Consider the following 13,673-nt stretch of genomic DNA (forward strand, 5'->3'; position numbering starts at 1 on the left):
CTCACCTACCCTGGCCCATGTGTTTCATACTCGAAGGACCTCTCCTTTAAGGTGGCTAATGGCTGTCCCTCTCTTCAGCCTGGTATGGGCAGTGATGTCAGGCATCACTGGCTTGTTTGATAAAGCCTAGGCAAGCTAATCAACTTGAATAAACTAGTTAGTTAATTCACCAGTAGTTTAACATGGTGTTTAATACGCTGTAGCATGTAGACAATATTAAAGTATATGTTTCTTTGAGGCTACTGTCAGCATCCATTCACAGTATAGACTGTGTGTTGGGTTTTTCCAGTCTCTTTTTATGTCAGTAGCTGTACCCACACTGCTGTATTCAGGCAGCCCTGGCCCCTCTGTTGGGGGCTTTTCTGTGACCCCCACCCACAGTGTGGAGTTGGCTCCTAGACCTTATTGTTCCTTTCTGGAGGGGAGAGATGACAGATGGAACCTGTAGAAACCTTTCTTCCCCATCTTTCTGTTCACTTTTGGAAATGGGAAATTCTGTTCTAAAGTACTAACTTTTTAGGAGTAAAGCAATTTTAACTCCAAATGTTTGTGGTATTAAAGTTGAGTTCAGACGAAGTAACCTGAAGGTGGATTTATTTTGTTGCTTGGGGGAGAAAAGCACCCCATTTTTTGGTGATTTACTGTTGTCATGAGTAGGGAAGAAAGTAGGTCAGCACTCTCTGCATTGCCTTCTGCTTTGTGTCTGCAGTATCTCACTCTGTTCTCCAGAACAGGGACCTACCTCCATCTGAGCAGATAGCACCAATCTCACATGCTCTTATCAGGGGAAAAAAAAATCAAACTGTTCTGGAAAAGGACCTGATTCCCCACATCATCTCCTCATGGTGTGCTCAAGTCTTATTCCTTGGTAGCTGCTTAAAAGATTTTCATTTTTCAGTTCATCCAATGCTGGTCAAAACAAAGTGGAAAAACCCTGCCAACAGCAGGTTTTTGGCAATTGAGTCTTTAAAATCGGAGAATGGCATTTTGGAGATGATCTGACTTAATATTTTATTTTTCATAGTTCATTATGCAAGAATGAGCATTGTACATTTAAGTTAATACAAATCTGGCAGTTTAATATTTCATATGGCTGGGTTTAATGCATGGCCTTTCTTGGAAATTTAAGCAAGGGTGAATCAAGTCTTTGAAGCTGCTGCTTTATCTACATTTTTTGGTCCTTTTTTTGGGGGGAGGGGTGGATTTCTCGCTAACTGAATTGAGAAAGAAGAAATGTTATTTTTTTTTCTTCTGCGTACTTAGATTTATCTTTCATATTATTGCTTCTCCCGTTGTGCTATGGAAATTCTGATCATTTTTGTGGCTAACAGGCTTGATAAGCATTTATTGTTGTTCAGTCCCTATCAAATAAGCATAAACTCAGACAGGCCTGGTTTGAATAGTTAATGAGAAAATATATAGCTCTTTAATGAGCTAAAGCATACCAGCCAGGGAAGCCTGTGGCATCAAGCTCTCATTCATATGTTATTCCGCTTCTGATTTTCTCTAACATTTTTACACAGCAGTTGCACAGAAGAGCTCAAAGGAGATGCTTCTGACTAAAAGTTTTCTCACAGCATTTTCTGTGTCTCTTTCCTCCCTTAACCCCCTCCCATGGAGGTCTGTAGGTAACAGGGCCCCAGAAACACTCTAGTCTCCTTGTAAGCCTTGTATATTGATACTCGTCTGTTGTTTTGTTTTGTTGTAAAGTCTGTTTTCCATACCGTAAAAGGTTTCCCTCTTCCATTTTCTTGAAAAGTCTATATAATTGGTATTAGTTCTTTAAATGTTTGGGGAGAATTTATCAATGAAGCCGTCTTGCCTGGAATTTTCTATATGGGAAGATTTTAAACTAAATTGTTTAAACTATTATTTAAACAATAAATTATTTCTTTAATAGATATAATGATATTCAGATTACTTGTTTAACCATTAGCTGTTTATTCTTGACTGACTTTTGATAATTTGTATTTTATCAATTGCTACTCTATTTTTTTTCCTTCTGCTTGCTTTGGGTTTATTTCCCCCTTTTTCTAGTTTCTTAAGTTAGAAGCTTTTAAATCATTGATTTGAGACCTTCTCTTCTAATGTAACTTGTAATGTTGGTGTGTAGCTTCTCAGATTGCTCAGTGGTAAAGAATCTGCCTGCCAGTGCAGGAGACACAAGGATTGGGTTCAATCCCAGGGTGGAGAAGATCCCCTGGAGTAGGAAATGACAATCTACTCCAATATTCTTGCTTGGGAAGGCCCATGGACAGAGGAGCCTGGCAGGAGCTACAGTCCATGGAGTCACAGAGACTTGGACAGGACTAAGCATAGACACACATACACAATGTTGGTGTGGATGTTAAATTGTGTGATTGGGATGATCAATAAAGACCTCACTGAGAGAGTGATGTAGAAGCAAAGACCAGAAAGGAGATGATAGACCAAGCCAGGGACAGTGTCTGAGAGGGGAGCAGTCCAGGAAGAGGGAACAGCAAATAGAATTTGAGGAAGAAGGGTGAAATATCTAACAGAAGTGTGAATGGTATAGAGCCTTTTATATGGCCATGGTAAAGCATTTGGTTTTTTTGCTTTGAGTCACATGGGAAGCCATTGACGGGTTTTGAGTAGAGAATTGACATGATCTAACTTTGATTTTACCAAGAACTCTCTGACTTCTGTGAGGAAAGTTAGAGAGACCCCCTAGGAAGCTGTGGTAAGCAGAATAATGTGCTGTCCCCACCCCCAATATCCTAATTACTAAAACCTGTGAATATATTGCCTTGTATGGCAGAAGGGACTTGGCAGAGGTAAATAAACTAAGGATCTTAAAATGGTTAAATTAACCTAGATTATCCAGAAGGTCCCTAATATAATCTCAAGGGTCCTTATATGAGGAAAGCAGTGGTGGTGGCATCAGAGAAGGAGATGTGATCATGGAAGCAGGAGTTGGAGTGAACTGGCCACAAGCCAAGGCGAGTGGGTAACCTCTAAAGACTAGGAAAGACCAGGACTGGATTTTCCCCTAGAGCCTCTGGAATGAACGTTCTGCTAACACTTTGATTTTAGCTCTGTAGGACCCACTTTAGACTTCTGCCCTTCAGAGCTGTAAGATAACACATTTGTGTTGTTTTAAGCACAACTAGTTTTGTGATGATGTGTTACAGCAGCATAGGAGACCGAAACAGAGGCAAGAGTACAGTGGAAGTGGTAAGCACTGGTTATAGAGTCCAAATATATTTTGAAGGTGGAATTTACTGAAGGTTTAGTGAAGTGAGGAGAGAGAAGAATCAGGAAAAATTACAGGTTTTGATCCTAGTAACCAGAAAGACGGAGCTATCATTTAATTTTGTGGTGCCTGTTAGACATGCACGCAATAAAGTCAAGTTTAGGGAAGAGGTCTGGACAAAATGTATAAATGTGGGATTCTTTAACACACACGTGGTGCTTAAAGACATGAGGCTTGATAAGTTCACCAATGGAATGCGTAACCCCAGAATAAAAAGGTCTGGAAATAAAACTGGGGTTCCCTGATATTTAGAGTTTGGGGAGGTGAGCAGTATCCAGCAAAGGAGATTCAGGAAGTATTATTGACCAGAAGAGCACCAGAAGCTCACTCTATCTGGGAAGACAAGCGGGGAAAATGTTCCTAGGAAAGAGTCATTATTCATGTCAGATGGTTATAGAATGTGACCTGATAATTGATCCTTGGATTGAGCAACATATAAAGATCATAGATGATCTTGGACAAAGAAGTTTAGGTAGAATTTAGGAGCTCCACTAGAGTGGATTCAAGAGAAAAGAGATGAATACAGCAAGTTGATAGCTCTTTCAAATTAAATGTAAGGATAATGGAGACATGGCGTGGTAGCATGTAGTACATATGGAGTTGAGAGTGACTTTTTATTTTTAGTTGGGGGCTTTTTTTAACGTTCAGCTGATGGAAATAATCCAGTAGAAGGGAAATATAGATAATAAAGACTAAAGCGGAGAGAATTACTAGGATATTGTCCTACAGTAGAGGAAAGGAAGTGAGATCCTGTGGATAAGTGGCAAGACTGTTCTGAGATGGGAGCATAGATAGGAACATTCACAGTTAAAAAGATGTAAGACAGAGCATGTGGCATAAATGCAGGTAAATGGGTAGATGCAGTGATAAGATTCGCAGACATTCTTTTTTGATTGTATTCATCTTTTCATTTAAATAGGAAGCAGAGCTATAAGCTGAGAGTGATGATGCTCTCAGAAGTGTGACAGGTTTGAGGAGAAGATATGGAATGATTACTCTTTTAGAGTCCAGACTGGAGGAGAGGAAGATACTGATTGGACTAAGGAAATCTAGTTCTCTTGCTGTCCCCAACACTGTGAGTCCTCTTGAAGTTGAGTGATAGGTATTTTAAAGTGAGATGCATTCAACATGGTTGGGAGCAGGAAATCATGAGTTTTATTTTGGACATGTTTATTTTGAGACATCTGAGTAGAGTGCTGGGTAGGAAATGGTTAGGAAATGAGGTGGGGGCTAGAATGAGTGGTCTGGGATGGAGATGTGGGAGTAGTTGGCAGATGGGTGGTATGTAAAATCATGAAACTAGAAATTGCTCACAGGTGGGAGAAGTATAGAACAGCATAGGATCAAGCCTTGGAACTCCGGCATTAGTGGAAGAAGATGACAGCAAAAGAGACACAGAAGAAGTAACCAGAATAGTGGGAATGAAACAGGAAAACTGTTTGACAGAATCTAACATCCAGACCTGATTAAAGACACTTTGTAAACTAGGAGTAGAAGAAAATTTCCTCAGCATGATAGCATCATACTCAATCATGAAATGCTTGAGTACTTCCCCCTAGGATCAGAACCAGACAAGAATGTCCTGTTCAGTGTTGTACTGGAGGTCTTAGCCTACAGTAGCATTTAAAAAGTTGCCATTGATATGTGGTGGTAGTGCCTAGTTTGTGGCTCTTTGCAAATATAATGAGCAAGGATAGTGAGTCACATTAATTTAGAAGTGAGAGTAAATATTTCCCTCTTGTTGTTTCTTAACTAGGTCACTTTAGGTGGGCTGTTCATGTCTTACCTCCATTTTATACCAGTATTTTAACGTTCTCCTTACTGATTTGTCAGACATTATATACTTCATCTGTCATGTATACTTAAATACAAATGTAAGCAGAGAATTTTCTCTTTTTTTTGGTGGGGCCAGGGTTGGTACACAGCATGTGGGATCTTAGTCCCTGACCAGGGATCAGATCTGTGCCCTCTGCAGTGGAAGCATGGAACCTTAACTATTCTAAAACATAAGAAATATTTATTTGTTCAGTAAGTGCATAATTAAACACATTCTTTTAGCCATATCATGTTAAATCTAACTCATTATCTATTTGGGAACAATCTTATTTTGCACATAAATATAAGTATGAAGTTCAGACATTGACTATTTTTTTTCCAAATAGCCCATCAAATGTAAAAATGGACCATCCCCCATCACTGATTTGTGATGTCTCTTTTGTCATATATTGACTTCTGCTTTATGATAGGGTGTGTTTTTAGATTTTTCTTTTCAATTACTTTAGCTTTGTATTACATTTTAACTCTTCATTCCTCCTGATCTCTATCCCATGTATATATTTGCTGCTCTCAGCCATTAACTATTCCAGATTAATTGGTGAATAAATGGGTCAGTCCCCCTACTCCTAAACATGGACTGTGTTTCTGTTTATTCAAGTTTTTTTTTTATAATGTATTCGGAAAAAGTTACTTTTGATATCTCGGTCCTTTAGGTTTCTTTACAGATTCACATATTTCCTATTGTTTTCATAAAGAGCTGATACTCCCTTCATTTTATGTCCTGTTTTCTGGTATATAGAAATGTTACTCATTTTTATATATTTACATTGTCTCTAGCTACCTTAATGAACTCTTATTAATTCTAAGAGGTTTTTCAGTTGACTTACTTCAGTTTTCTAGATAAACAAAGATGTTCTACATTGAAAAGTAATTTTATTGTCTACTTTCTAAACAGCCTTTTCTTATTTCCATTTCCCACTTTATTTCATTAGCTAGAAAGACCATTAATTAAGTAATGATGACAATAGGTATTCGGTCAATAACATCTTGACTTTTTTAAAGTAAATGATTCTAGAGTTTTCCCTAATAAGTGTCATGTTGGATGATTATTCAAAGTATTATTTTAAGTATCTTTCTAGTCCCAATACCAGAGAAGGCAATGGCACCCCACTCCAGGACTCTTGCCTGGAGAAATCCCATGGAGAGAGGAACCTGGTAGGCTGCAGTCCATGGGGTCGCTAAGAGTTGGACACGACTGAGCAACTTCACTTTCACTTTTCACTTTCATGCATTGGAGAAGGAAATGGCAACCCAGTCCAGTGTTCTTGCCTGGAGAATCCCAGGGACGGGGGAGCCTGGTGGGCTGCCATCTATGGGGTCGCACAGAGTCGGACACGACTGAAGTGACTTAGCAGCTAGTCCCAATACATCAGAAAATAGTATTTAATTTATTATGTCCCACAGTTTTGTAATCAAAACAAGAAAGTTCACCTTAGACAAGGTGCTTTTCCTCCATTATACTGTATGAGAAAAGATTACAGAACAAAGGGAGCAATTTTCTCTTTGTAAGGGAAAATTATCTTAGTATTTAAAACATATAATTAATTCCCTGCTGGTGTTTACTTGGCCCTCTTAAGAAACATTTTCTTCAGCCAGGTATTCTTACAAGGTCTAGCTCCACTCTGAGTCATTGATAACATTAGTGAATTAATGAGTTAATTAATGAAGAGTAGTCCACAATCTTGAATCACCCAGTGGGAAACAAAGGGAAGAAGGAAAAGAGGTCAAAGAACAAGGCTGGAAATGATGAAAATAGGGGAGACCATGGTGTAACACATGGGAAAGCTAGGATACTTTTGACAAGTAATTTATTGTCCAAACCCATTCACTTTTGAAAGTGAAAGTTAGTGAAAGTTAAGTTGTTCAGTCATGTCCAACTCTTTGCGACCCCGTGGACTGTAGCCCACCAGGCTCCTCCATCCATGGGATTCTCCAGGCAAGAATACTGGAGTGGGTTGCCATTTCCTTCGCCAGGGGATCTTCCTGACCCAGGGATCGAACCCAGGTCTCCTGCATTACAGGCAGACGCTTTAACCTCTGAGCCACCAGGGAAGCTTTTGAAAGTAGTGGGCTATTAATAGTAACTGGGTTGGCCTAGTCTTCAAAACCTACAATCTATAATTGATAGTTTTGATAATTTATCCCTTCCAGTTAGCTGGGAGGAAAGAGGAATTAGTTATACCAGTCAAGTGGGTCTGATTCTTCTTTAGTTTTTTGATTACAGTCTTTGAGGGGTAATTTGATAGCCTCACTCTTGGATACCCCTCCAATATATTGGGAATTACAGACATGACCTGAAGACATGCGGTTTCTGTAGCACCGAAAAAACATGATCCCAAACTCCTGCTCTCAGGTACGATGCCCAAATGACTCTGTGATAGCTGCTGTCCTACCTCGCAGATCTCAACTCCATCACTACCAGTTTCCCCTGTCCTTGCTTACCTTCAAAGTTGCATTACTATGAACACATTTATTTCCAATAACCCATAAGCACCTGTACCTAGAGATCTTCCTAATGATTCTCTCAGCTCTTTTTCAAACTACTTTCATTATTTATTCATTCAGTGAATATATCAAAGGATCTGAAAGGTATTTCTCCAAAGACACTAGGGGTCAATAAGTACGTTAACAGACAATATCATGAGCCATCAGGGAAATGGAGATCAAAACCACAGTGAAATATCACTCCACACCCACTGGGATGGCTGTTATTTAAAAAATGGAATAGGGAGAAAGGGAAAACAAGTGTTAAGGATATGAGGAAATTGAAACTCTCATATATGCTGGTGGAAATGTAAAATGGTTCAACTGCTTTGGAAGATAGGCAGTTCCTCATAAAGTTAACCATATGACCCAGCAATTCCATTCCTAGTTACATATAAAAAAACAGTGGAAATAAATGAAACACATATGTAAATATTCATAGCGTTATTCATAATGACCAAAAAGTAGAATTCATATGTCTGTAGCTGATAATTGAATAAAGAAAATGTGGTAAATTCATATAATGGCATATTATTTGTCAGTAAAAAGGGTGAAGTACTGATACATTTTATAGTGTGTATGAGCCTTGGAAACATGTTAAGTGAAAGAAGCTAGTTCCAAAAATATACATATTAATACGATTCCATTTATAGGAAAAGTCCAGAATAGGTAATTCATAAAAATTTACCAAAATACATAAATTTAAAAAATCACAAAGTTAAGTTAGTGGTTGCTGGAAGAAAGGATTAGGAGAAATAGGGAGGGACTGCTAGTGGATATGGAGTTTCTTGTTGGAGTGATAGAAGTGTTCTAAAAATGACTGTAGGACTGGAAAAGGTCAGTTTTCATTCCAGTCCCAAAGAAAGGCAATGCCAAAGAATGCTCAAACTACGGCACAATTGCACTCATCTCACACGCTAGTAAAGTAATGCTCAAAATTCTCCAAGCCAGGCTTCAGCAATATGTGAACCGTGAACTTCCTTATGTTCAAGTTGGTTTTAGAAAAGGCAGAGGAACCAGAGATCAAATTGCCAACATCCGCTGGATCATGGAAAAAGCAAGAGAGTTTCAGAAAAACATCTATTTCTGCTTTATTGACTATGCCAAAGCCTTTGACTGTGTGGATCACAGTAAACTGTGGGAAATTCTGAAAGAAATGGGAATACCAGACCACCTGACCTGCCTCTTGAGAAACCTATATGCAGGTCAGGAAGCAACAGTTAGAACTGGACATGGAACAACAGACTGGTTCCAAATAGGAAAAGGAGTACGTCAAGGCTGTATATTGTCACCCTGCTTATTTAACTTCTATGCAGAGTACATCATGAGAAACACTGGACTGGAAGAAACACAAGCTGGAATCAAGATTGCCGGGAGAAATATCAATAACCTTAGATACGCTGATGACACCACCCTTATGGCAGAAAGTGAAGAGGAACTCAAAAGCCTCTTGATGAAAGTGGAAGTGGAGAGTGAAAAAGTTGGCTTAAAGCTCAACATTCAGAAAACGAAGATCATGGCATCCAGTCCCATCACTTCGTGGGAAACAGATGGGGAAACAGTGGAAACAGTGTCAGACTTTTATTTTTCTGGGCTCCAAATCACTGCAGATGGTGACTGCAGCCATGAAATTAAAAGACGCTTACTCCTTGGAAGGAAAGTTATGACCAACCTAGATAGCATATTCAAAAGCAGAGACATTACTTGGCCAACAAAAGTTCATCTAGTCAAGGCTCTGGTTTTTCCTGTGGTCATGTATGGATGTGAGAGTTGGACTGTGAAGAAAGCTAAGCGCCGAAGAATTGATGCTTTTGAACTGTGGTGTTGGAGAAGACTCTTGAGAGTCCCTTGGACTGCAAGGAGATCCGACCAGTCCATTCTGAGGGAGATCAGCCCTGGGATTTCTTTGGAAGGAATGATGCTAAAGCTGAAACTCCAGTACTTTGGCCACCTCATGGGAAGAGTTGACTCATTGGAAAAGACTCTGATGCTGGGAGGGATTGGGGACAGGAGGAGAAGGGGACGAAAGAGGATGAGATGGCTGGCTGGCATCATTGACTCGATGGACGTGAGTCTGAGTGAACTCCGCGAGTTGGTGATGGACAGGGAGGCCTGGCGTGCTGCGATTCATGGGGTCGCAAAGAGTTGGACACAACTGAGTGACTGACTGAACTGAACTGAATGGTTACAAAACTGACTAAAAATCTTTGCATATTACAGTTTAAATGGGTAAATTGTTTGGCATATAAATTATATCTCAGTAAAGCTGTTGTTTTTTTTGTAAAGAAATGACTTCTTATTTTTTTGTAAAGAAATGACTTCTTATTATTTTAGAAGAAATAACTTTTAAACTTAATAAATATTATACTTTCTTTGAAGTTGTATGTCAGGTACAGTATGCCTCAGAAAAACATTTTTCACATATGTAGTTTGAGAACGTACCAAGAGCCTAAAATGCCAAAGTTCATCCCAAGACTAAGAATGATGGGTGACTGGAACAAACATAGGCATCCTGCAGTCGGAGTAGTGATGTGCATCTATAAGGTGCATCTCTAAACAGTTAATGTTTTAACATACATTTAATGATATGGAGAAGTATTTAAACAAAGCAGGATAGTCAGTTTTATTAGCATATAATTCTAATTGTGAATTTTTTGACTTGGCACATGTACATGTGTATGTGAGGAGAAAAAGCCTGGAATATAAATGTCAGAAATTGTGAAGAGTTGCTGTCACAGAGTAGGGAGATTAGAGATAATTTGTGTTTGTTACTGCCCATAGTTCCAGTATTTCCAGTACTGTATTTCTGATGAATTGCTTCCCATTCATATGTAAAGCCTTTTGTTTAATACTTCTCTGTTTCCATCGTTATAACTGTTTAAGTGGAGCATGTGGTATTGTGTGTCCTCATGAAATGCACAGGAGACAAAACCATAGCCACTCCACCGACCAAAGTGTCTGGCTTATTTTATTTTCTTGACTCTGAAAGAGCATACAATGAACTTTAATGTCTTTGCAGGTTATCAATGCTGCATTGGCTTTAGCAGCAAAACCACAGAGTAAACTGGCCCAAGAAAACATGGATCTTTTTAAAGAACAGTGGGAAAAACAAGTCCGAGTTCTCACAGATGCTGTCGATGACATTACTTCCATTGATGACTTCTTGGCTGTCTCAGGTAATGAGCTGATTCCCCAGAGAAGTATGTGAGGATGTGCATAATTACTTTCACCTATGTTACAATAATGGACAATCAAAACACCCCCAAGTCTGGCCAGGTAAATTATTCTAGCAATAATACTATGATGGTTTTCATTTTAATTAAAGAAAACAGCTACCAGTGACTCCCAAGCAGTTGGACATGGGGTTGGAGTTGTTCTGCTTGTGGTGGGGCTGGTCTCAATCTCAGAGGTATGAATCAGGAAACTGCCTGGAGGAAGTTGTTCTCTGTGTGGAGTAACATTTTGAAGCTGTGACCTGTACAACTCCATAAGCATCCACCTTTCTTGCTGCTGTTGTGTGTAGAAAAAACACTGACCTGCTGGACTGGTGGTTTGTTAATGAGCCTGTGAGACTTTGGAGACAGGATTCCCAGCATCATCAGCTTCAGTTTCTTTTGTAAAAATTGTTCCGCTTGGAAAGCATCTCTCTCTCCCTCAGAAATGATCGTAGTTTAACTGCCTACTTTCGAAAGACTCTGTCTGCATGATGCACAGATAGAAAACAGAGAGGAAATATTTTAAGTACCATTTAATTATGAACTTGCAAAAAATAAATCTGGGTAATTCACCTCACAAAAACAGTTGATTTCATTATATAAACATAAACTGGTAATGACATAGTAAATTGCATTCATATAGAAAATGTCTGTCAACTGCAATTCCCTGTTTATCACACAGATAAATTTCAATCCATCTCCTTAGAGTTGAGCAAGTATAAATGCATTCTCCATTTAACAGGCCTCTGCTGCCCTTGGCCACGCTGCTTGCTCTCTGGAGGTGCCAGGCTTCGTGAGGCCAGTGGCCTGTTGGGCAGTCAGTGGCTGGTCCTTGTAGGGCTGAAACTACCTGTCACCCCAGGGAACCACAATCTGGAACGTGGGAGATGTGAGCGGCAATGGGGCTTGAAACAGAAGCGTTACTTAAGTACATGCACAGCACAGTCCTCCAGCAGTGACCTATATAAGGTGACACTGTGTTCTGCATACCAATGTTCCCCTGTCTCTGCTCACTCTCCTTGGGACTGGAGCATTGGCTCTGCTTGAAAGATTGGGGAGCAGGGAGTCTGTAAACTGCAAAACAAGGGGGTGAACCATGCTGCTGCAGGACTGCCAAATTGCAGGTGCTGGTACTTTAAAACAAAAAACCTATTTGCAAGCACATTTTTGCAGGTGCCAAAAATGCAGCAATTGCTTTTTTGGGAAATCTTGGCCTTCTGTTGTTTTCCCAATGAAATACTGAATTATTCTTTTTCATAGGTTTAGAGAAAAACATTCCACCTTCACAGCACACTTTTAAGCAAACAACCAATTCTGAAATCTAAATGCAAAGCCCCCCTCTGGAGATAGATATTACATTCCTAAACTTACTTACCAAGTAAGGCTTGGTCTCAAGGGATTTCTAGTCCTCTTACAGCAGAATAAAATATAATAGAATCAGATGTCCCTCATGCAGCATTCTTCAGATCAGAGAACAAAGGGGATTTTGCAGTGGCATTTAGTGGGATCCAGGCAATATCTTTAGGGTATATGACATAAAACAGAAGAACAGTAAAGAGAAATCAGATTTTCTAACAGATAACTTTTGTCTGGTGAGTATGTTCAATTTTTATGCAAATGTGGGAAAATAGAAGGGTTGACTTGATGGAAAAGAGTTCAGACAGTTTCCATTTAGCAAATAAACACAGAACAGTAGTCTCAGTCAGGAGATGGTAGTGCTTTCAGAGCATCTGAATTTCAGAGACCCTCATTAGTGTGTTTCTCTAAGGTTTTGTCATAGGCTTGCTTAGTTATCAGGTAATTAATTAATTAACAGGACAAGGCTATTACTCAAAATTCCTCTGGTTGTCACGGTGTGCTTTTCAGGGGCTTGGTTTGAAAGGAAGAGACAGGCAGATGCCTGTGTAGAGTGCTACTGGATTGATCAGTTAAGTTTTGGCATTTAGATTCCTTTATACCCTTACACACTAACCTCATCCATGGCAGCTTTAGCACTATTTATGTGGCAGATTAGACATATCTCCCCGTCTCACCCAGCAGACTGGCTTTCGTTGAGAGGAATCCCATTTTCTAGTGGGCAGGCACCCAGTGGTCCCCAGCTCACAGCCTCTTGAGAGGCGCCCCCGCCCCCGCCCCTCCCCCCCCCCGCAGGTTGGACAGCAGGTGCCATCTGTAGCAGCTGTGTGCTTTTAGCAGTCTTTCCAGCAGAAGCCAAGGTCTGCCCTCTCTGCCATTTCCCATCGCCCAGAGGCACAGTGGTGCTCAGTAGTCCCTCAGCAAAGTGGGCATGTTTCTGAGTAAGGGGCTGCTCGGCAACTGCCCAGCACAGGCTCTGGCTTAAGGTTGGTGCACTTCATGAAATTTGACCTAATGAAAAGTAAGAATGCGACTTGACTCCTTGGAGTATTGGTGTTTTCCCATGTCCTGGGGTTTTGTGGCCCTTTTTCAGTGGGATAGGTTTGGAGGAATATTTCCAGTAATGACTTTTCCATCAGTCCCTCTTGGAATCCATGGGGCCTGTGTGTTTGCTGTAGCCTTGTCTACTCATGAGAGCCCTTCCAAGGGTAAGTTACTTAGGGGATAGGACTGAAAGGACCCTCTGCTGTTTTAGCTCCATTATTTCTGCATATTCTGTCCCATTGGTTCCAGAAGTTCCCTTGTGCTTATTATAAGTTATATCCCAAGTTTTACAGCTTAAAAAATAATGGTCATATTGTGTATAACTTGGTAAAGCCACCAAGACCCTGATAGCAGTGTTTCATGAGGCTGCAGGGCAGGGGCAACCTGAGTCACTGTGTGTCAGGTGTGAGCCAGTGGCACTCGAAAATAAAAGGGACGTGCAAGCCACTTGAGGGAAGAGGGAG

The 13,673-nt window shown here is 40.1% G+C and overlaps 1 protein-coding gene, 1 long non-coding RNA gene and 1 other non-coding gene across 4 annotated transcripts in view; 1 reads left to right on the plus strand and 2 right to left on the minus strand.

The window, feature by feature from the left end:
• Positions 1 to 13,673, plus strand: part of CTNNA1 (catenin alpha 1) — a 177,959-nt gene that overhangs the window by 145,456 nt on the left and 18,830 nt on the right. For both annotated transcript variants that reach the window (XM_070792049.1, XM_070792050.1), the window contains exon 11: positions 10,614 to 10,770. In XM_070792049.1, the coding sequence (XP_070648150.1) occupies positions 10,614 to 10,770 (157 nt within the window). The remainder of the gene's footprint in view (positions 1 to 10,613; positions 10,771 to 13,673) is intronic.
• Positions 7,090 to 7,162, minus strand: TRNAY-GUA (transfer RNA tyrosine (anticodon GUA)). Its single transcript has one exon. It is a non-coding gene; the product is annotated as a tRNA-Tyr (tRNA).
• On the minus strand, positions 10,527 to 12,900 carry LOC139183845 (uncharacterized). The gene is made up of 2 exons (XR_011567399.1): positions 12,185 to 12,900; positions 10,527 to 11,293 (listed from the first exon to the last, which is right to left on the minus strand). It is a non-coding gene; the product is annotated as an uncharacterized lncRNA (long non-coding RNA).

Source organism: Bos indicus, chromosome 7, assembly GCF_029378745.1.
Source record: "Bos indicus isolate NIAB-ARS_2022 breed Sahiwal x Tharparkar chromosome 7, NIAB-ARS_B.indTharparkar_mat_pri_1.0, whole genome shotgun sequence".
NCBI lineage: Eukaryota > Metazoa > Chordata > Mammalia > Artiodactyla > Bovidae > Bos > Bos indicus.